The sequence below is a fragment of the Centroberyx gerrardi genome, chromosome 7 (assembly GCF_048128805.1).
Source record: "Centroberyx gerrardi isolate f3 chromosome 7, fCenGer3.hap1.cur.20231027, whole genome shotgun sequence".
Taxonomy (NCBI): domain Eukaryota; kingdom Metazoa; phylum Chordata; class Actinopteri; order Beryciformes; family Berycidae; genus Centroberyx; species Centroberyx gerrardi.
In genome coordinates this window covers 6480342-6504065 of record NC_136003.1, presented here as the reverse complement: position 1 = coordinate 6504065, position 23724 = coordinate 6480342, and the positions used below count along the sequence as shown (strand labels likewise).

At 40.0% G+C, this 23724-nt stretch overlaps 2 protein-coding genes across 2 annotated transcripts; both read right to left on the bottom strand.

Annotated features, from left to right (window-relative positions):
• Positions 1-1466: 1466 nt before the first annotated feature.
• syt5a (synaptotagmin Va) lies at positions 1467-17700 on the bottom strand. Its single transcript, XM_078284708.1, has 10 exons — positions 17611-17700; positions 6936-7108; positions 6147-6161; positions 4815-4990; positions 4438-4524; positions 3879-4046; positions 3211-3378; positions 2861-2978; positions 2558-2691; positions 1467-1676 (listed from the first exon to the last, which is right to left on the bottom strand). Exons 2-10 carry the CDS (start codon positions 7099-7101, stop codon positions 1467-1469), a joined length of 1242 nt encoding a protein of 413 aa, XP_078140834.1. The 5' UTR covers positions 7102-7108; positions 17611-17700.
• Positions 17701-19276: 1576 nt separating this feature from the next.
• On the bottom strand, positions 19277-21599 carry LOC139909111 (ferritin, middle subunit). Its single transcript, XM_071896062.1, has 4 exons — positions 21293-21599; positions 20623-20769; positions 20104-20229; positions 19277-19707 (listed from the first exon to the last, which is right to left on the bottom strand). Exons 1-4 carry the CDS (start codon positions 21392-21394, stop codon positions 19552-19554), a joined length of 531 nt encoding a protein of 176 aa, XP_071752163.1. The 5' UTR covers positions 21395-21599; the 3' UTR covers positions 19277-19551.
• Positions 21600-23724: the final 2125 nt, after the last annotated feature.

Sequence of the window (23724 nt, the reverse complement as noted above, 5' to 3'; positions counted from 1 at the left end):
GTACGTATCAAGAGGTAACCCACAGACAGCTTTCCATTTACTATGGTATACAACACACACACACACACACACACACACACACACTATTAAACACTCATACACAAGCATTAGAATCTCCTTTCATTCAAATACAAGCACAACAAAATCACAGAGAGACAAACCAATAAGCAGTAAAAACATAACGTAACTAAATGCTATTCCATTGGAAAAAAAGGAGGTGGAAAGAAAGAAAAACAAAAGGAAAGGTAAAAGAAAGTAAATGAAGAGTGAGGAATAGATAAACAGCCGAGCTCGACAGAGAGAGAAAGCGCCGACTGTTTTGATTTGATCCTCGCTGAGTGGACTAAATATTAGGAACACCTTCTCTTTCCAGACTGACTTTGATTTTAACGTTTTAAAGGAGCCATGTGTGGAATTCTAACATCAATAAATCATTACCACATTCATTTTGAGACATTAGTATCATTACCGTAAACAAACGAGACCATCGCTGAAAATATTGTCCGTCTCTACTGGCCTCTACTCTGCATTTTACATTGTGAGCCACCAGGTCAGATTTGGAGGGAAATCTGCTGGATTGCTTTACGGCACAAAACAGGAAGAGGGCGCTGTTCTTACAGAGCAAACAGAGCTAAAGCTGTCAGAGCAGCAGCAGATGGTGGAAGGAGTGAAAGACCGATGGAGAAATCACTTCCAACAGGTTTATCCTCTTCAGTAAATGCAAAGAAAACAAACGTAATTGGAGACAGGAGGGGGGGGGGGGGGAGGACGCAACGGGCTTTCTGGGAAATGTAGTCTTCATTTTGAGAAACACTAACAATACCACTGGCGTGAGATAGAGGCGTCCAATCGTCTCCACCATGGTCTCATTTGTTTACAGTAATTATACCGAAGTATCACAATTAATTTGACAATGATATTTTGATGTTTAAAATGCATGAAGGCATGAAGAAGAGAGGAAACTGGTTATCGGTCGAAAAAAGATTTTTCAGCTTCGAGACAATTGAGGCATGGATTGTGCGACGGATAAAATGAAGGTGGTCCTAATATTGTAGACACTCATCTTAGATCTAAATGTATTAATATGCGAGTCAGATAGTTCGCTGGTATGTCAGTAAGCATGTACATGTGTGAACGCATTTGAATGTATGTGTATGCAGGTGCAAATGCGCAAATACATGCATTTGCCTCCATCGTGTGTATGCTCCTGTGTGTGCTTGTGTGTGTATGTGTTTGTGTGTGTTCATGCAAGTTTACCCAATGTGTATGTGTAGCTTGTATGTATGCCTATGGTATGCATTCAATACCATATGCAGTACACATTTTCTGTATACATATAAAGAGTTTCATTCCATCATTTCAAACAATTACAAAATGAGTGCTGGCTTGAAAGTGAAGCACATTATGCGTTACTTAAAGTTGTATGCAGATGATGTGCAGATGTATGTGTGTGTGTGTGTGTGTGTTTAGCGGATGGGGGCTTTCAGGGCGGCGTCCACCTCCTCCTCCGGCTGCAGCGTGTGCCACTGGGCCACCGGGCGCCGGGGATTGGCCAGCATGTCCGACCAGTGGCGCAGGCCGATGCCCGAGGCGCCGAAGCCGATCCAGCACTTGCCGATGGCGTCGTTGCTGCCCAGCTTGTCGTAGTCGTACACGGTGATCAGCAGCTGGACTTTCTGCGTGGGGGGGGGAGGGGGGGGGAGAGAGAGAGAGAGAGAGAGAGAGAGAGAGAGAGAGAGAGAGAGAGAGAGAGAGAGAGAGAGAGAGAGAGAGAGAGGAAGAGAAGCCACCATTAGACAAAACTCTGCTGGATGGTTCCAATCCCACAACTGGCTGGGGAAAAACTGGATGGGGAAAATGAATGGGTGTAATTCTCTCCCCTACCTCAACAACTACCATATTTTTTGCTTGAAAAGGGCCTTAGAACTCTTTTCTTTTCTTTTTTTCATTGTAAGCAACAACCCCAAACCAAAAAGGGTGGAAGAGGCCACATGTGAAAAAAATTATTTGAGTTATGAGATTAAAAGTCAGAATTCTGACTTTTAATATCAGAATTCTGACTTTTTTCTCAGATATTCCGACTTTATTCTCAGAATCTCAGAATCCTGACTTTATTCCCAGAATGCAGACTTTAATCTCAGAATTCTGAGATTAAGCTCAGAACTCAAACGTTTCACATGTGGCCCACATTCAACAAATGCCTCCACACACAAAAAAAACAAATAATCCAAGCACTCTCCATTCTCTCTTCTTTGACTTCTTAATAATAATACATTTAATTTATAAGCGCCTTTTAAAACACCCAAGGACACTGTACATGATAAAAAACTATAAGCAAAAAAGAAAAACACAAAGTGGCACTAAATCAGTCAATACATACTGTAGTGAAAATTTAAATCACTTAGACTGTAGTTGCATTGGGCAGCTCCCATATGGGAATGTGTATAACTGTATGAATGTAGAATAGAGCGAGCTTACTCACTCTTTTCCATGGACAAATAAAGGCTGTAAAGAATAAAAATAATAACCCAGTCCACAGACTAAGGAGTTTCCATACCTGGATCTGGGAGAAGGGGATCTCGAAGCTGAAGCTCTCGTTGAAGTACGGATTCAGAGTGTTTTGCTTGACTGACGTCTTCTTCTTCTTCAGGCGCTTCCCATTGTGCTGCAGCACCACCTTGACGAAGGGATCTGAGAGACAGAAAGAGAGAGCGAGAGAGAGATTGCATTAAACAGACCAACAGAAAAGGAGAAAAAGACAGGGACGGACAATCAGAAGAGTCAGAAGGGATAACTGTAAGCTTGCCATTTGCAGGTTCAACGGTGTGTGTGTGTGTGTGTGTGTGTGTGTTATGCTCACCTGACAGTCCTCCGACGTCCATCTTCTTCAGGTTCTTGGCCTCCATGATGTTAACGGTTAGCTTACCAGCCGTGGGGACGTAACGTAGGGAGATGCAGACATCACCCAGCTTCTCTTGCTGTCAGGGACAACACACACACACACACACACACACACACACACACACACACACACACACACACACACACACCAGCTTTAATACAGATACTCTGAATAACAGAAGACAACTGCAATACTCAAGAAGAACCTACGTCAACCTCAACCCACTACTTAATTTCTCCTCTCCTTTACTTACTCTACTTCCTACTTCTACTTCTTCTCCCTTTTTGGTGCAGACGAAAGTCACTCACCTCCTCTTTCTCTCCTCCCACCAGATCCTTCCATTCGTGTATCGGCTGTGCCAGGTCGATGCTGTTCATGGGGATCTTGAGGTCGCCGATCACGTCGTGTTTACCGAAACGGTCAAAGTCAAAGACCTGCAGCACCAGAGTTTGACCGGCCAAGTCATTGAATGGGATCTGGAGAGAGAGAGAGAGAGAGAGAGAGAGAGAGAGAGGGAGACAATTTATTGTTAAAATCTCAATGGTAAAAAGGTTTCACTCCAAGGTGCTGTAGATACATTTTGGGGGGAAAAAAACGTACCTGATGTTCAATATTTAAAAAACGTAAGTCATCATACCATCAAAACTGTTGCTATTTTGTAAGCAAATGTGTTAAAATTAATACAACTAATAATGTTGGAAGGTAATGCTTAAATGTTTAAAACAAGAACTGAAAAATACTGAAAAAATACATCCCTGGCCATTGCAAGCCTCACATAGTCACTAATAATTTATTGAGTCAGACTGGATTTCCCCAAATGCATCATAGGACTGAAAATATTAAGCATTTTGTGCAAAAGTGACTCCTGCTCTTGCATAAATGTTTGACAATGCACTACAAAAGCTAAAAATGATAGTAATAATAATAGGTAATGCAAGTCTTTGGTTGAAAGACCTCTACAGACTGATATACAGACCTTAAAGATGAAGGTCTCGTTGAAGACGGGGCAGAGGTTCTTGCGCTGGACTTTGGTCTCAAACTTCTTCTTCTTGTCCGGCAGCATGTAGACTTTGACGTAGGGGTCTGACGTCCCGCCCAGGTCCATCGCTGCCAGGTCCTGAGCCTGGAGGATGCCGACTATCAGCTAGAGGGAGGGGGGAGGAGAAGGGGAGATAGGTTTAGCTGTTATGAAACTATGAAGACTGTTATGAGTAAGGATGGGACGAGATACGATTCAATACGCAATACGGGGTTCATGATTCGATACAACCACGATATGATGTAATAAATAAAAGTTAAACGACAACAAAGTCTGACTGTGCAGAATAAAAGAATAAAATGTTGCTAATATCACGATTCATTTTTCTGCCCCACGATACGTATCGTCACATTTTTGTATCGTGATATATTGAATTTCGATATATCGTCCCATCTCTAAGAGTGTGTGTCAGAGGTGAGGTGAGGTATTGGTGTGCATGCTTTCAAAGTTGTGTTTGTATGTGTGTATGTGTGTGTGTGTGCGTGTGTGTGTGTACCTGGTTATCAGTGAAGTTATAGTCCAGTGAGTACTCCAGTTTGCCAAAGTACTCCTTTTCTTCCTCCTCCTTCCCTGGCTCTCCTTCCTGGAAGACACACAGCATGGTTAGCAGGTAACAGACAATGTGATTCAGCTCATAGCTTTTTGAATTTTTATGTCAAATAGGTATATGGTATGATAGATAGAATGAGTTAAAAAGGCAGAAAAAGTGTGACTTTAATCTCACCACGCCAAGATATATTGCAATGAATAGAAAGCCTGGAAAGGTTCAATTTCGTTTTTACAACCCAATATCGACTTTATTCTTTATCGTTTTTGCTGACAGGTCAGCGTTTTTCCCTCTTCCCTCCCTCCCATCTTCCCATCCTTCCTCACCTTGGTCTCTCCCTCCTCTCCCTCCTCCTTCTTCCTGCGCCCTCGTCCTCCCTTCCTCTCCCGGACCTTCTTGGGCTTCTTGGTCTTGTTGATGCACTTCTTGTAGACGCAGAAGCTCAGGCAGCCGACCAGGGCGAGGACCACGAACACGATGGCACCCACGGCCCACATGGGCACTGGGGGAAAGGAGAGAGAGAGGAGAGAGACAAAGGTTGGTCCTGTGTACGTCAATGGAGAAGAGCATTGAGACTGGGTGCTGACGTTAGCTGGGTGAGGGGTTTGATTCCTACTGAGGTGACCCGAACTTGCAAAAAATGTACTGTAAGGTACTTTGGAGAAGAGCATTCACTAAGAAGCATATCGTCAGCATATCATGTAATCCTGTGAAAACATCCTAACTCCAATTTTGGTGATTTTCATGTTTTCGCATCAGTTTTATTTTTGATTTATTTCTCCTTTACCTAGCCAGGAAGGTGAGACACAATATCTCTTCTTCCAGATTTCACATAAAACAATTTCTCACATAAACACAGACTACAAACCGTAAAAACATCACAACAGACAAAAATATACAGTCCAAATCGATGAGAAAAAATTACAAGCTTAAAATCTCAAAGAAGGGCACATAAAATGGTGAAGATCATTAGTCTCCTTAGTAGTTAGTAAGTTAGTAAGATACTTTTAAAAGCTTGCAAAGGATTACACATTCTTCTGTGAGCTGAGAAAATAGACCTCTTTCAAAACCCATTGGAAAATGTCAAAAAAACACACTGTCATCAAGCTTAAAACATGGTTGTTTTTCCTAGTTCCTGAAAAGTTGACATTTTGGAGATACAAGTTTCACTATTCACCAGAGGCTAGACGTAACGTGCTAGAGGAAAGGGTTTCATTTCTGTTAGAGAGAGACATTTCGTTTAGTTTAGTTTAATTTGTGTAGAAAGTATTTACAACTATGAGCATTTTTACTCTGGTAAAAAGACAATGTGAAGACAATATGGAGTCAAAACAAATAGTGTTCAAGTCTGTGAAGGATGTGTCTCCCAGAAACATCTACTGTATTAATACTATCCTCTTCACAACAGCTGCAAAGAGGATAGTATTCACGTTTATTTGCTCAAGGAATTTAAACCTCAACTGCTCCGGTGGAGCTGCTCAGTGGCCACCAGCAGAAGACTGTGGTTTTACTGGGCAGCTCCCAGTGTGAATTCATGCAAGTAATGAGTGTGAAGCATGGCGGTGCTGGAAAGGGGCATGTGTGCTCAGAAAAACCCTCCTCTGGGTAAATAAAGGCTCAAAACAGCACAAACCAAATGGTACAAGAGATGGACTTACTTCTGAGTTTATGATCTTGAAGAGCAGAGAAGTCACATGAAGAGATGAGAGAGAACAGAATAAACAAATGAAAGTTGCATATGGTGAAACAGATGAGATGATGATATGATATCATGATATATTCATTTCAGGATGTGGGGATATAATTGATAAAAATGGATCACAGATTGATACTTGTTGGTGTGTGTGTGTGTGTGTGTGTGTGTGGTTATATGGCTGGCTGCCTGTCTTTGCATACATACGTGTTTGTATGCATGCATGCATGCCTATGTACGCAACTGTGTGTATTTGTGCAATTGGGAATGTGTGCATGTTCACATCTACATCACATGTGCATAGGTGTGTGTGCACATGTCTGTATGTATGTATTTTGTGTACATGTGTGTTTTTGTACATATAATGTATGTGTGTAGGGCTGCAACTAAATTATTTTCATTATTGATTAATCTATCGATTGATTTTTCAATAAAATGTCATGTATGACAAATGGCCCAGAACCAGAGCCCAAAGTGATTCTTATAATGTCTTACTTAGTCTGACCGGCAGCCAATAAAACCCCAAAGTATTAATTTTATAATCATATGAAACAGAGAAAAGCAGAAAATCTTAGCATTTCTGCAGCTGTAACCAGCAAATGTTTGGTATTTTTAAATAAATGATAAATGACTAAAACTATTAATCGATTATCAAAGTGATAATTCATTTTCTGTCATTTTTGTGTACGTGTGTGCGTGTGCGTGTGTGTGTGCGTGTGCGTGTGCGTGTGCGTGTGCGTGTGCGTGTACTCACTTGGCAGGTGTGTGACCTCGTTGAAGAACTTGTTCTTCATGTGGTTGAACTGGTGGTTGGAGTGGTGGGAGGGGGGGATGTGATGGGGAGGGGGCTCTCTCTCCTCCTCCTCCTCCTCCTCGGCCGCCCTGCGGAGCCGCGCCCCCGCCAAGCTGACCAATCGCATGGCTGTTCTGGAAAACACGGGGGAGGAGATGGCAAACGGTCAGCGATCCAGCTTTCCACGTGGTACCATAGCATAACATATAAAACATCATAAAATAGATAGATCCAGTCCTCACTTCTGATTGGCTGATTCACACTGAAGCTGTTGTAAAATACACAATAAAAACACACCCATGGCCGCATAATTTAAAGTGATTGAAGTGTAAATAGATTAGTTTGTTTAAATATTAATGAGTTAATGAAAATGACCTCTCATACCAGTAGGGGAGAGTGGGGTAAGATGAACCAGTTTTTACTCAAAATGTTATCTTGGTCTTGAAAATAAAAGATTTAGAGCCCTTTGTGTACACTCTAGGCTATTAAACAGGCATTTCAATATTCCCCAGCAACTCAATATTCCATGACTTAACATTTTTTTATTTAACAGAGCCCCAATAAAGGCTCTCCCTTACTTATGTTTCACTTAGCAACCATGTTTTTTAGTCAGAATTTCATCTATGGGGGAATCTATAGGGTGTCAATTAGTGGGGATGGGACGCTCCTCTATATTGCAGCTGCTTATCGCTTATTATTATTAAAGTTCCCATGAAATGAACTCCCATTACTTTTACTTCCTGGAAAACAGAATATCTTTAATGGTGAACTCAGGTGTACATCCAATCCAAAATTCCAAAAAATAAAACCTTCACAGATTTTTGAATAATCCCGCCCCTCCACCCTCCCATCAAATCAAACTGCCTCTCTCTCCTGAACTGACATTCCATTGGTTTAGACTTTTGAATGATCCCTCCCTGTGTTCCGCCCCAATATCCTGTTTCAACAGGAAATACATCAAATCAAGGAAGTAAAGATGCCGTTTCATGGGGTCTTTAACCCAGTCGCTTATTGGGTTCAACTGCTGGAGATTGTGTTGGCCCTCTGGGTGTTGGACAGCAGCACTCCTGGAAAACTGAAGCTACGTCGAGCTCTACAGTGAAATAAGTGATGACATTTTGAGCACAATTAGTCGTCATGATGGCGAAAACTAGGAAAACTTTGAAAAGATTGAAAATAACCGGAATTATCCTGCAATTGTGGGTAGAGACTAAACCAGTTTTAACATTTTTACAGGGTTTACAGCACATCTATAAAGTGTGTTCACTGTTTGGTGAAGTGCTGTTGTTGGAGCCCTGCGCTCTGAGCTTTGCTTAAAGAGACTTAATGGATTATAATGTGTCTGTCCATCTCTCTCTCTGTTTGTCTGTTTTCTCTGTCTGTTGCTGTCTGTCTCTGTCTTTCCCTGTCTCTTTCTCTACATGAAAGAGGCCAGCAGTTAACCTCTGCCTTAACATCTGTCCCTGTATTGTCTCTGTCATTCTATTTCTCACTCATACGCTTTGTAAAAATATTTGTTTCTTTCTCTCTGAAATGTTTCATCAAATTTTCATCCCTTCTCACTCGCTTCTCCCTCCATTTCACCTTTTTTTTTCTTTCTTTCACCTTCCTGTTTGACCTTTCATCTGACTGTAATCTGTTTTTCCTCCCCCGCTTGCTTCGCTCTCCTCCCTCAATCTGTCACCATCCCATTCACGCTTTAGTTTGAAGCATCTCCTCTCGTAGCCTATGAATTATCAGGGGTGGAAAGAATACAAAACTATCTTTTTCAAGTAGAAGTGCTGCTACTTTACTAATGTTTTACGTAAGTAGAAGTAAAATTACTGGTGTAAAAATCCACATTGGTAAACGTAAAAGCTGCTCATGTAAATGGTAGCCTACTCAGTGTAAAAGTTAGACTTGAGAAAAACAGACGTTGCTACATATGATCTTTCCCATGCAATGCAAAAAGGATGAGAGGACCAAGTTTAATATGTGATGTGGCTCGTGTTCTTGACTCTGTTGAGCAGTGTAAAAATAAGACTTTGAAATACATGTCATTATTCGGTCTGTGATGGAAAAAATAATTAAAAAACTAGCCAGCAAAGTTAGCAAACTATATCTAGAAAACATAACTAGGCAAAACCAAACTTTGGCTGGTTGAATGGCTTTTTTGGCCAATGTTAACTACTATCATGGATAACTTTGAGCATCCAGTGTTACAGTTAGTGTGCTTAACATTTCCTCTACATGCGTATGCAGGTTTGATGCAGATGCTCTTTAGGATTAGCCAGATTCTGATGCAAAGGTAATGGAAAGAGTACATAAAAGTAGATAAAAGTACATAATTACAGCAATGAGAGTAAATGTAACTTCTATTATATTATTACCAAGTAAAAGTAAAAGCTGCTTGTGTAAAATGTAGGCTACTCAGCATAAACGTTAGTTAAAACAGACATTGTTACATAATCTTTCCCACGCAATTCAAAAAGGATGTGAGGACTGATTCAATATGTTATGTTGCTCATGTTCTTGACTATGTTGAGCAATGTAAAAATAAGACTGTAATCCATGTCATTATGCGATCTGTGATGTACATTTTTTTTGAAAATGCTCCATTATTCAAAGTTATGTTGATTTTTCTTGTGCTATTAGCTACCCAACTAGCTAGCAAAGTTAGCAAACTAGCTAGAAAACATAGGCAAAACCAAACTGTGGCTGGTTGAATTTTTTTTTGGACTAATGTTAACTACTATCATGGATAACTTTGAGCATCCAGTGTTACAGTTAGTGTGCTTAACATTTCCTATACATTCTTGTGCAGGTTTGATGCAGATGCTCTTTAGCATTAGCCAGATTCTGATGCAAAAGTAATAAATAGATAGATAGTAGATAAAAGTAGAACAATACACTCAATTACAGCAATGGGAGTAAATGTAACTTCTGTTACTTTATTATTATTGAGATGATGTGTTGTACCAGATTTAGCTAATAGCTAATTTCCATCCGTAGTCTCTGGACAGGTAGACATAGAAGACATAGTAGAAAAGAAACAATAAAATACACAATTAAAAACATACAATTACAACATAACTAATTCCAACCACCCACACAACATACACACACACACACACAGGATACATAAAATTAATACATACACGTCTGGTTACACATAATCCATAGATTTACTTTACATGAGAAAATTTGAAAGTTTATGCAAACGAATTGCATGTAACATGAAATTCTCAAAGTTTAACATATGCTTAGAGAAAATATGACTGAATGAATAATGCCGTGGTTTTCCGTCATAGATTTTGAGTGCTTGTTTATAAAGTGATTCTAATGGTTTCATGGTTTTCTTGCCTGCTTGAGACCATGTGATGCAATATGAAAAGTCCTAAAAAATCATAACACATAAAAATGTCCTAGATGCCTCAAAGGTAAGAGAGTTTTTAAATGTATTGAAAATTGGCTACATTCTATTTTTATGTGTGAACCATTTTTTGATATGCTTTTTAAAACAAAGTGTAAGAAAGTAAAGGTGTACTTCCATCTTTGTAAATTATTTGGATTATTGTACAATGTTTCTGTTTTACATAAAGGCAGGACTGCTTTTTACAGGGAATATGGAAAACACTTACTTTCTCCTCTTCTCTCATCCATCCTCCCTCCCTGCATCCTCTCTTCTTTCCCTCCCGCCTTCCCTCCCTCCTCCACTTGCCCTCTCTCTCCTATGTTCATCCCTCTTTCCTCCACATCCTCATTCTCTGCTCTTCCTCCTCCTCTCCCTCCTTCCTCTCCACCTCCCTCCGTCCCTCATTCCTGTGTTTGATGGCATGTCATGAAAGAGTAAAAACTGTCTCACTCTGTCTGTGCATAATAATCCTCCTGACTGTGACAGCCACGCCAGTGGACACACACACACACACACACGCACACACACATACAAACATTCATACATTTAGATTCTACCGTTCTTTCATTTGCTTTCATTCGTCATCATAAGGCAAGCAACCACCATTATGGAAAATATCAAATATATTTTCAGAAAAGCATTAATTTCTGATTTTTTTTTTCAATTTCCAGACCCTATTTTCATATAACTTACATCAGTTTGATACTATTGACTATGAGTTACACTATGAATTTACCCCATTCAGGTATAAGTCAGAGTGAAAGGTGGATAAACTGAATGTAGATGGTCAGTTTCTGGTAATCATGACATTCTTTTTAGGACTTCTGGACCTTGCAAGTTCAGTTCAACCTATCACACACACACACACACACACACACACACACACACACACTCCACCCACATGGGCCGTCGCTCTGTCACTCAGTGCGGCGACGTAACAAGATTAATTGCCAAAGGTAATCCAAAAATCCCCCGGCTTAACCAAATGAAGGACAGCTCGCCTCTCCGGTGGCTCCGCCCCTTTCTCCTCCCTCCCACCCCTCCCTCTTTTCTCTCTTTTCTCCCTCCTTCAATCCCTTGCCTCTTCTCCTGCTGCTCATCTCTCCCTTCCATCATTCTCCTCTCTCTCTCTCTTCCTGTCCGTCATTAACCCTCTTTGGTATCAGCTGAAATGGAGACAAACTCCCCCACACACACGCACACACACACACACACACACACACACACACACACATCATATTTCCATAACGAGATCTGATTTAGGTGGCTAGCTGAGGATTACAGAGGCAGACCTCATTTTGTGTGTGTGTGTTTGTGTGTGTTTGTAGATAGATAGATAGAGAGAGAGAGAGAGAGAGAGATCAGACATGCTGTGGGTCAGTGGCCATGTTGAAGTGTTTATACTCCCGCTGGTTAATAGGCTTCTGACATCACTAGGCAAGGTCAGTGTGTGTGTGTGTGTGTGTGTGTGTGTGTGTGTTGGCAGGGGTCAGCAGCTAGCGTGACCTGTCACTCTTTTCAGCTGATTGAAGTTAAGCTCCTCCGCAGCTACACACATGCCCCCCCACCACACACACACACACGCACACACACACACACACACACACACACACACACACACACACACACACACGCACACACACACCTACACACACACACACACACACACAGGCCTACAGAGAAATCTTGCTGATTAAAAATGTCAGATCAGAAGCTCTCCTCTGATCGTGAAACTACTGCTAGCATATGGTGAATATTGACTCTCTCTCCCTCTCTCTCTTTCTCTCTCTCTCTATCTCTCTCTCTCTCATTCAGAATGAATGTCTGACTGAAATGCCTTAAAACGCTATGGCAAGTCATTCAAAACAGACAATGCATGCAAAATAATTCTAATTTCCGAAATGCTGGAAATGTTCAGTAATAACGTGAACTCATTTGAAATTCTCTGTCTTCTTATCAGAAGTTATTGGACGTAATTCATATTGCACACATTGATTAGATTATTAACACTTAACTTAATACCATCAATACAGCCAGTGATGCTGAAAATATATGTAGTGGTAAATAAAAAGACAGATAAACTATAACCTCCATTTGGTGATCATCATCATCAAACAAAAATCCATTCAGATTTCAGAAAAGCATGAATTTATGCTTCCCCCCCTTCAAACCACCTGTCCTTATATAACTTACATCAATGTAATACTTATACTATGATATATATTCTGTCATAAAGAGTTATATCAGCCTAAAAAGGTGGTAAACTGTATTTCTGCAAATAAAAAGGTGTGTAAACTGAGTTAAGGTGGGTTTACCCTCCAGGATTTTACCAATTTTTTTAAGGCTGATACTGAAATTTTTTGGTTGAAATCGTATTTTGTGCTGGTATTCAATATCATTAAATTTGATCATTTTCATACCCAGAGATTACAAGTATTCAGTGTTTCCGCCAGAATTGTATTCTTATCAGGTTGGAAAAGCCTCTGAAGCAGCATTTATTCCATCATGGGACACTAAAACTCTCCACTGAAACCCAGACTGATGAAATTCTTTTAGGGGTAACAGAGTGACCCCCAACACCTATGGAGGGGAAACTCTGGGACACATTACTGCCTTTAAATGAAGAATTAATGTACAAGAAACATAGGTACACAATTAATTAAATAAATAAATCAAATGCAAAGAAAATAGAATTTCATTGCAGGTTACAGAGTGTTTTTCTACAGCTGTGGTCAGGGAGGAACCTCCATCATATCAAAGGTGGATGACATTGACAGACTGATAATTAATAAAAGGTCCTATATATCTGTCTAAGCGTGTTATTCTGCTGTTTCTGCCAGAACTCTGCACATTGCATAATGACATTTTAGAGTCCAGAGATGACGACCACAGAACTATGATTTGCTTTCTGGGCCGCGGCAGATTTAGGCGGGAGCGCTCCCAAAACATTACATTAGAGGGTCTGACACTTGGTCAGCCTGGGACCCAAATGAGGAATTAGAGATCCCAGGTTGATGAAAAAATGTTGCTACTCTCCCATAAGTTGAGAAACTAGAAATTGGATGAATGAGATTCTGTTGGAAGAATTTGTGGTGAGGTTGATTCTGAGCCACAAATCTTTCTAGCGATGGCATTGGCTTGCTAGAATGTAAACAACAATTTAAAAATGTCATTACAAAGTGACAATAATATAATTTGGATGCAGAGTTTGTGAAATTGTGATGGTCAAGCATCTCATTTGTGATTACTACAGCAGAATAACATGGAGCTAATATCACCATTCATTTTTCTACCCCACAATACGTATTGTCACATTATTGTATCGCAATATATTGAATTTCAATATATCGTCCCATCCCTAGAAGGGATACTATAAATCTATTCAGAAATTCTGGGTAACTTGGTATCAATGTCTCTATCAGTGACATTCTCTATCATGACAAAGACAGTGGCCAAAGCTTTCACAAATGATCACAGTTTTATCACAAACTAATAAAGAGAAAATAAAGCCAATTGCTATAGTTTTGCAGAAGATCCATTTTTGTTTCCAATAATCCCACAGGAACTGTATGAAACCCTGGAAGGATTCATTATAAAACGAGAAAACAAGTTCTGGGAGCAGCTTGGAGAAGTGGAGAAGTAGGAAGTGCTTTTCACCTCACAGGAAGTGATGTCATATTTTGCCTCGCCCATTGTCTTGTCTTTCACTGGCCAGTTGTACTGTGTCACACCACCCAAAAGACACACACAGTGTTCAATAAGTCAGTGTTTCCAGGGAAATATGCAATTCCATCCAGTAAGCAAAGCTTTAGTTCCAGGGAGTTAAATTGTCTCTCTAGCGGCTCAAAAATGATGGATGGCAAAAGGCAGGTGGTGGGAAAGTTCAACGTCAACCCAAACAAGCACAACATTTTCACAATATGGTATTATGGCAAGGTAAAAAATATATAATAAAACCGCTTTGGAAACCGATATTGAGCCGATATCAGAAAGACAAATAGGTTCCAATTTCACAAAACGATGCAGGTAGCAGCAGACGTTTCAACCAACATCAGTAACATCAAATTGTTTCAATGCAAGGACCCAGTCCACACTTTAACTAATTAACAGCCAATTTATAGAACAATAGCTTTCCTATTTATTACAGCCTTGGATTTGATTTTAGAGGTTGGAAGGTTTGGAGGTTGGAAAATACTTCCCATGTTGACGTTGTTTCCAACAGTTTCAGGGTCATGTGCCTTTGCTGAGAAGGGTCTGGAAATGTAATATTCCACTGTAATGATACATGTTGATAGATATAGATAAGCGCTAACAAATGCAAAGTGATCAACAACTGATGTCACAGAGAACAAGTCGATAGAAGTCTTGTCAGCAGAAAACCTCCTGCCAGTCAGAACAAGACAAGGGCCTTTTGTGTGAGCAAGGGGAAGAACAAAGTCCTACGTATTAAGGAGGGATGTCAAAACAACACACACATTATGAACAATGAACTGTGTGACAGTCATTGTATTGGAACCAACGCCACCAACGCATGAGTTGTAATGGGACAAAAAGTGAACATAGAAGGTTTTCCTTGATCCTCAATTCAATTCAGTTGAGAAAAATGTGGTCCTTTGGTAGACCTGGGAGGGAGTGAATAGGTCGGTACAGTGGAAAAAATCATATAAAAAGAGATTCATCAGTGCAGAATACACTGCTTTTCTACAGACACAAGAGGCTACATCCAGTAATGTGCAATTGAAGCCATCTAATTACAGTGGAGATAAATCCCTGGTTCTTTTACTGCTGAGTTTAGAGACTTAAGGCATCAACTCAGTAAAGAAACAGCATTCGCCTTCCTCACCTCCTGCATCTGAAATATTTCAATTAGTTGTGTGCCTGGTTTACACAAGTAACTTTATTGGCCTCATAGCCTTCTTATTCCTCATTGTAAGAAACCAGTAAAGATCATTAATCACAGAGAAACTCCCTAAATTCTCAGATAAAAAGGTCTGAGTCCTTGCCTCAGTGGAAGAAATTGTGACTGGAGCTGAACTATAGAAATACAGTTAAGAGTGCATGTTTCTCTATGGGTAAAACCACTAAACTTGATGTGAATTCTCATTACTGCTGTCAGCAACAGGATTTACTCTGTATGTGGAAGTAAGAAAAAGAACTTCCTTCTCGGACAATGTTTTTTTTTTTTAATTGTACATTGTATTGTTTTGAGTGGGTTTCCCTTGATAAAGATACAGAAAGTAACAATCAAATGTTTAAAGTGGTAATTGTGAGATTCTTGTTTTTTTATTTTTTTTATTTTGGCATATAAGTCAATAAATTAAATAAATAAAGAGATTGGAAGCAGCTTAGATGCGAAAGGTAAACATTCATTCCAGCTGAATAAGCGCAAATAAACAAAAGTGCATAAAACCAGCAAAAGACGAACACATAGGCTTCTATAATACATGCAGCTATGTGCAATGCGTTTCAAGCTTAGCAAGGTTAGGACTTACTGTTGATGAAGTTTGAGTTTTGAGTTTGCTCATACTAAATGTCTCATTATGCATCTCTTCCTGTGAGCCAGAGGATTTTTCTCAGGAAAGAGCTACCAGACACCAGCTGTTTAGAAGCTTTCATGAACTGAATATAGCTATTAATTATACAATTATTGATAAAGAGTAGCAAAATGGACATATTTATATGAAAATGTTGTGAGACTTTCATCCCAATCATCGAACTTTGTGTGCCCAAGTGGAAATATACTGCCATATATTTTAAAATACCTCACCAAAAATTTAATTCTGGCCATTTGTAATATTTTTACATGTATATGCATATTATGAAATATATTACTTTGATAAACATATTAATTAAGGACTACATTTACATATATTCTTGTGACAATATAGTATTAGTAGAACAGTAAACACATTCCTCAAATATATGTATCAAATACATTTACTCATATGTGCACATATGTGATCAACATTGAAATGAATCATCATATATCTGAACATATATGCATATAAGGTGTCATGTCACTTATTATATTTCAGGCAGACATTGCAGTTGGGCCTTGCAGTGTTTTTCCATGTACAGGCTCTCTCCCCTGGCTGCTTCAGACAGATTGTAGGTGAACAGCCGGCAGTGGGATTTTGCGAGGCTAAAAGCTTATAACCCTGAGCTGAACCCACTGAGTATTTACATGCACACGCCACACCAATAACTTTGACATTTTATAGGCAGCTTGAAAAATCAACTTTAGAGTAGCCTATAACGATAACGATCAAATCATTACAATCGAATCGTTAATTAATCGGTATTCATTCAAATAAGAGATTACACATTTTATTTTATTTTTAGATAATGGAGTGAGTGTAGCCAATTAGAATATTCAAGCATTAATCTAGGTCAATATTCCTATAATACTCCTATAGTGACTTTCGTGTGTCTATGGTACTCAATAGTGACTTTATCGTGCTTTATTGTATTTTTACCTCCTATGGTATCACCGCTACTATTTCTATAATATTCCTATGATAATTTATACTGTTTCTGTGGTCCTCAATAGTGAGTTTATAGTGACCTTATCGTTTTTAATTATCTCCTATGGTGTTACTGTCGGATTTTCTGTGGTATAATCCTTTGAGCTGCTATGATATTTGTATAGTATCCGTCTAAAATGCATTATATCATCACTATAGTTCTTCCAAAAGGTGAGACCGGGATCTTATATTTGGATAAAAATCCAAATATTTCATGCTGGTTAAACTACAGCTGCCAGGAAAAGCAACAGAAGGCAGAGAGTTTGCCTACAGATAGATATATAAAAGTCCAATAGAAATCTAATATACAGAGGTAGCCTATACATTAGTGTTATGAAGTTGTTTTGCAGGTGATTCACGTGAACAGAGATGCTGCAAATAGAAGTGCATTACTAATCCACTTAAACTAATCGTAGTCAACTTTGGAAACGCACTTCACCATTGTGCGTAAAAGCAAAGCTTAAGTGCATAAGCTTTCTCAATAAAGTGCATTCATTCAAAGATGCAGAATGGTTTTTACACAAATATTCAGCTTCTAAGTAAGGGAGACATTAAATTACCACTATTTTCTCTCCGTCTGTGACTTTCACAGTGCGCAATGGCCGCTCCTGGACGGATTTGCCGGCAAGGTTTAAGATTAAATTCTACCTGGAGAAAGACAAAGGCAACTTTAAAGAGAATAAACATTAGAAAACAGCAAAGCAGCAACACAACTCACCCTGTTTAGTCTCTGTCCTTATGGGTTCTGTGTCCTTTATTAGTATTTTTTTTTTGTATCCAAAGGTATTCTGGACACATCCACAACGGCTGGAGAGAAGTAGTTGCGCGCAAGCCCTCCCCCCCCCCCCCCCCCCCCCTCTCTCTCTCTCTCTCTCTCTCTCTCTCTCTCTCTCTCGCTCTCTCTCCCTCCCCCTCTCTGTTAATCTCCCCTAGCATCCCTCTATGCCAACTACTGTCCACCTACGCTGCAAAAAATGTCCGTCTTTACAAGCTATTTAGTCTCAAACTCAGTATTAAAATCGGATTTTTCTTAGAACAAGTGAAAAGTGGGGTGAGACAATTCCATTATTTTCCAGTGTAGGTACACTTGTTTCAGGATTTATTTTTTTTTAGGTATCAGTATCTTGAAACAAGGCAAAATAAGGCAGCTGAAAGTTTTGATTCATGGTGTAAATCACATGGTCGTGGGGCCTGCAGCTTGTTCATTTTATATACAAGTCGCTTTCTGGTGTGTAAAGTGACTCTTGTGAGTTTCAACGTTTCAACAGTTAAGCCGCTTTGCAAGTGTTCAGCACCCTGGACAGCGACGCTTCACTGCAGCGTGGACAACAGCAGACCGGCCGGAGCTGTCAATCACCTGGAAACCTGTCACTTCCTGACTTGTAGGGTCTTATTTGTCCTTTTTGCTGTTTTCTATGGCTGATTGTTATAACGTAATAAAGACTCAACCAGTTCATGAAACCTTTTACATTTGCTGTGTTGGGTACAAGGAGTTTTTAGGTGTTTCTTGGGGAAAACGGAGTGATGCGTTTTACATTTCTGGCAGCACCAACAGCGCTTTGTTTGGAATAAATAGAAGAACTTTTTGATTGACAGGTGATCTCTGGGTAGTGTAGTGCAAAAACACCACAGCAGTGATGTTGCAAAAAATAAATAAATAAAAATGAAGATATCACAGTTTGGATAAAAGTATCATTAAACAATGTTAGTCATTGACAGTTAATTGACCCGTTGTAGGCCTGTGTAATAATGTAGTTATACTTCATGACCTAACAGGCTTAAAATAGCCTATGTCTACAACCATAATCATACTAGAACTTTAAGCTGTTAAATATAAGATACATTGTAAGGCCACTCCTCCCAGGTGGCTTGCACAGATTGAACAAAGGGTAACGCTGAACAGGTCACAGAACAGGTTTCTACACTCCTTTCAATCTGCAAAGAAAATCTAGCACGTGCAAGTGAAAAACTGTGCAAGCAAGATGAATATCCCTTCTCCTCTTGGTCTTTATAGTCCACAGAGGAGCACAGGACAGAGTTATGTGATTAGAAATGTCGCCATCTTGTGGTTAGAGAAGGAAAAGACTCTGGTTCTGTAGACTGGGTTGATAGATAAGACACCTTCCAGTCAACGATTAAGATGTTGGGTATTGCGGTAGTTACTGATTGTCCCATTTCCCATCTATTCCCTTTTTGCTTTGCATTCCAGGATAGGGAATGACAATTGTAATGGTTATGTAACAGCTGTAAGAATATACTCCAGTCAACAAGATTTACAGGCTCACTTGTATACTCATTTAATATGACTTTTTATTGAAAGGCATGTTACTAAAGTAGTGTCAGCAAGTGAAACTGCTTGTCAGAGACGCAGACAGACACAAGACTCCAGCTCAAAACGTTTATTCAGATTAAGAACAGAGCAGAAACATTTAGTCACAACCTCTTTGTTCAAAATATGACACAAGAGGAGACTTAGGTGATTGAGAGCAAAGCGCCATAACCTGATAAAAACATCCACAACGGTGACAATGCCTGAACATTCACGGCACGGTTAAGCAGATCGCATATAGAGACGCTCAGTGAATGAATGGCTGAAGACACAGGCGGGGGCGGAGTTAAAGCCCTGGGTGAACGCTTGGTTCCTAGGCCTTTGGGGCGTTTAGCTCTTGCCCCCCAGGGTGTGCTTGTCAAACAGGTACTCTGCCATCTTGTTGGTGTGGGCGTCCATGCGGGCCAGGTTGCTGATGTAGTCGCCCAGCTTCTTGATGGCCTCCACCTGCTCGTTCAGGTAGTGGGTCTCCAGGAAGTCGCACAGCTGAGGACAGAGAAACAGTCCGTTATGATTGGTTTGGTAAAGACTGAGCGAATGAGAGAAAGAGCAGTTGAGTAAATTCATCATTAGTCTGTACTGGCATGAACTCCTGAGTGCATGGGAAACTCAAGGTTTAGAAAGTTACCAGTAATCTTCAAAGACTAGTATGAATTTGCATGTGTGAACGTGGAAGAGGAGAGACACTGAGACTGAAAATGCTGAAGACTATCTAGACACTTGTTAAAATTATGCAAAATTATGTCATTGCAGACAAAATGACAACACCAAGACTGGACCCTCTCATTTTTAAGATGTCCAATGATGAATTTCAGGTAATGTTTTCCTTCTCTCAAACTCAACTCATAGCATTCGTGTTAATGGGACTCTTCAGATACTTACATGAGGGTCTGTGTGGTCGGAGGCCAGCTTGTGCAGATCCAGCAGAGCCTGGTTGACGTTCTTCTCCAGCTGCAGGGCGCGCTGCATGGCCTCCAGTCCGCTTCCCCACTCGTCAAGCTCTGGTTTCTACAAAAGGAAGAACATTAAAATTATACTGGGCTGAATACTCTTTGAATACTCTACGCTTTTAAGGGAATACGATTCAATTTACACTAGGTCTAGTCATTGAACAAAGCAGTAGGAGCCAAGTTATAGGATTTTAAAGACAATGGAATGGGTCAGAGAGAGTCAAAGCAGCAAGTCTAACTGACATACCACAACCTCATATCTCTGCTGGACAGTCAGGGGTTGATAAGACATAACATGTTCCCTCAACCCCTTATTTAAAAGCAGAGACCATCAATTTAGAAATGGTCTTATGCCATTAGTCCTATAGAACAGGTGCATGCTTTCAAGATGGTGGCAAATGGTGGTAATCATCTTTACTAGACACTGTCTCGTCCTGCAGTCCACACTGACCTTGATGTCCTGGAGGAAGATGCGTCCTCCCCTGTTGTTCTGGAAGGACAGCAGCTTCTCAGCGTGCTCCCTCTCCTCGTGGCTGTTCTCCTTGAAGAAATGGGAGAAGCCGGGAAGGGCCACGTCGTCCCGGGAGAAATAGAAGGCCTGAGAGAGAGAGGAAGGGAGAGGATAAACACAGTGATTAGGGAGACATTACCCATCATTATTTGGCAAAACGAGGCAGCTGCGACACAAATAGTAGTTAAGAAGCGAGTCAGCGGTCAGAAACATGAGTCATGACTTTAGCCAGTCTAGCCGTTATACACTTCGTCGAGCATTGGCGTTAGAAGACGATGAAGGGAATAACAACCAGCCTAAGCATGACACAGCATTTTAGTGTGGCTGCGGGTGGAGGTTAGTCCACTCCCTATCTGGCAACCTGCCAGTCAGCGATAAACAACAGGATACGTTACTTCCCTTAACTGCTCCTTTTCAAGTACTATTTGTAATGAATTGTAACGAATAAGGAGATTATTCAGGAAAAGATAGATATAAACAAGTTATTTCTGTTGTTTTCCTTATTTAATGCTAACGTTAATTTACAGCCAATCATTCGGTCAACTTTTGGATGCACTAAAGTTGTGCGTATGCGCTCGCGCCATTCGTTTTAAAATGTTATTTTTCTTACCATTGAAGTGTAGGTGTAGGAAGCAAACAGCTCCATGTTGACCATCCGGTTGATAGCGGCCTCGCAGTCGCGGTGGTAGTTCTGACGGACCTGGGACTCCATTTTGGCTGGCGTTTTTTAGGTTTTTGTTATCAAAACGGTACAAAAATAGAGCTTCACGTTGGCTTTGTCAGTAGTGTTCAAGTAGAAAATGTTGAGTTTATCAAGTCCGGAATGCAAAATAGTAGTAATACAGCGGGACGAAGGTAGAAGTTCCGTTCAAACACTGTTGAAGCAAGAACTCCTTGTTGTCTCTTCCCTGCGGTGTGAAATGGCAGGCGGTTCTCTCTGTATTTATACGCCAAGAGGGACCTTGTGAGAGACACGCGACTGCTGGCGATGTAACCAATCAAGTCACAAGTTTAGCAGGAAATGGGCGGGCTGTTTGGACAAGACGGCCAATCAATGACCTCACATAGCACATGACTCGAGGAGAATTGTGAAATATGATATGGAGCTTCTGTAACCGTGACTCACGGAAATTAAACAGTAACTTTGTTTTATTCAGGCAGTGAATGGTACTTACAATGACAGTGCAGTTTTGCAGGTTGAATAAGGAATTAAACAGAATTACAAAATGTACAATTTTTAGTGTGTAATTTAAATTTACACAGGAATGGGCATGCTGTGAAATCGTCATTGTCCTCCTATTGACAGGCCTACAATTCAGTAGCCTAAGTAATATATATATTTAATCATATGAATTGTTATTTATCTCATATTCAACATATAAAAAGGTCGAAAAACACATAAAAGCAAGTCCTACTTTATATGAAAGTGCAAATGAAAGACATGGTGGAAATGTCTTACCGCCCTCCTGAACATGTGTAGGCTATTTAGATTTAGGAGGCCTTGGAATAAACATTTCTTTTACTGAGTTTAAAATTTTAATTGAGTCCTCCATAAACCTCACCTGTACCTGCAATGGTTAAATTTGAGTGCTTGGAGACATGGACATCTTGGCTTTAATCTTAGTCCTTTTTTTTGCCCCATATTCTTGTAGCCTATTTAATTCTGTCTTAACCTATGTCTTGTTTTTATGTATTTTCTCTAATATGCATTGTAAAAGAGAGGCTCTCATTGGACCACCCTGTATAAATAAAGGTTAATGAATGAATGAATGAATGAATAAATGAATGAATGAAAAGATTATAGAAGCCAAGTTATTCATTGTTCCCCATTGAATTACAACTTTTCTCTATCTCTCTGTCACACACACACACACACTGCACAGAAATAATCTTATTAAAATTATGGTGGAATAAATGAAGAATAACCCAACAAAATACAAAGATACAGACAATAGTTCCAGAGTTCTATGAGGGTTCTAGGTCTAATTCTATGTAAAGTTCTAGATCCTTGACAGTTGTACTGAGTTCTGTTTTTGCCTTGTAGTGTATTGTGCTTGAATAGACTTCCCCATACATTTATTGGGCAGTCTCATGAACTAGGTTAGATATATTATAGTTGACTTTTGGCCTGCCACACCATACAGCCGCCATAAACTAAACTCATTTTACCTCTTAAATACAGCACATGATCTCTTAAAACTGCTGATAAGGTGTTTTCAACCAGGGTGGTTTTTATGGTATTACTCAATACTGCAGTACTGTTGCAAGACTACTGAGTCTGAATAGCCAGTCTCCCACTGGCGGGCCAATGTGCGACTTGTTAGGACCAAGGACCAATGTGTTTATAGCAAAAGTACCGTTTTGTTTCTATGAATCTTATACTACAAAAAGAACGACAAGTCCTTGGTTCGATTCCCACTGGGGTCAGTCTGCACTCTTGCTACTTGTAAGGTGCTTTGGATAAAAAGATCCACATGGTTTATGGGGGAGAATGAGACACATGAATAATGAATGAGCCTTTCATAGTTAGACATATAGTTAGTGAAACTGTAATAAGGAAAACCAGACCTTTATCATTACAGTCTATCCTTAATCCACAACAACGCAGAGTACCTTTGACCAATTAATGAGGTTTGAAAACAGTCTTATCAGATGATGATAGAGTTCCAACCATAAGTCACTGTGGCTATTATTATTCCAGGGTCCTTTTGCAACATTACTGAAAACCACAGTAGTGTTGCAAAACTAGTGAAAGTGAGGAAAGACGCTTTAGGTTGACAGTTGAAAACAACAGAGTTTTTTGGGGGGAATTGGGGGTCCAAGTCTTACTGAGACTACCCATGCTAGAAAATATGATGCACTCACAACACTGTGAGGCTGTCTGGTTTAAAGCATCTACCAAATGGAATATGTTCATCCAGTGTTAGCAGATACTTGTGTGTTTGTTTCAATCTGCTTTGAGAACCAGAGTGAGTGAGGTTCAGCCCATCACGATGATTCAGAAAGTTATACTGTAAGTTGTCAATCACAGCAAATTGTATG

Coding starts and splice junctions, on each gene's coding strand:
- syt5a (XM_078284708.1), bottom strand. CDS start 7,101: ATGCGATTGGTCAGCTTGGCGGGGGCGCGGCTCCGCAGGGCGGCCGAG. Junction 4,047..4,437: donor ATAACTTCACTGATAACCAG/GTACACACACAC, acceptor CCCTCCCTCTAG/CTGATAGTCGGCATCCTCCA. Junction 2,692..2,860: donor GGACGTCGGAGGACTGTCAG/GTGAGCATAACA, acceptor TCTGTCTCTCAG/ATCCCTTCGTCAAGGTGGTG.
- LOC139909111 (XM_071896062.1), bottom strand. CDS start 21,394: ATGGAGTCCCAGGTCCGTCAGAACTACCACCGCGACTGCGAGGCCGCT. Junction 20,770..21,292: donor CCTACACCTACACTTCAATG/GTAAGAAAAATA, acceptor TCTCTCTCTCAG/GCCTTCTATTTCTCCCGGGA. Junction 19,708..20,103: donor CCGACCACACAGACCCTCAT/GTAAGTATCTGA, acceptor CTCTGTCCTCAG/CTGTGCGACTTCCTGGAGAC.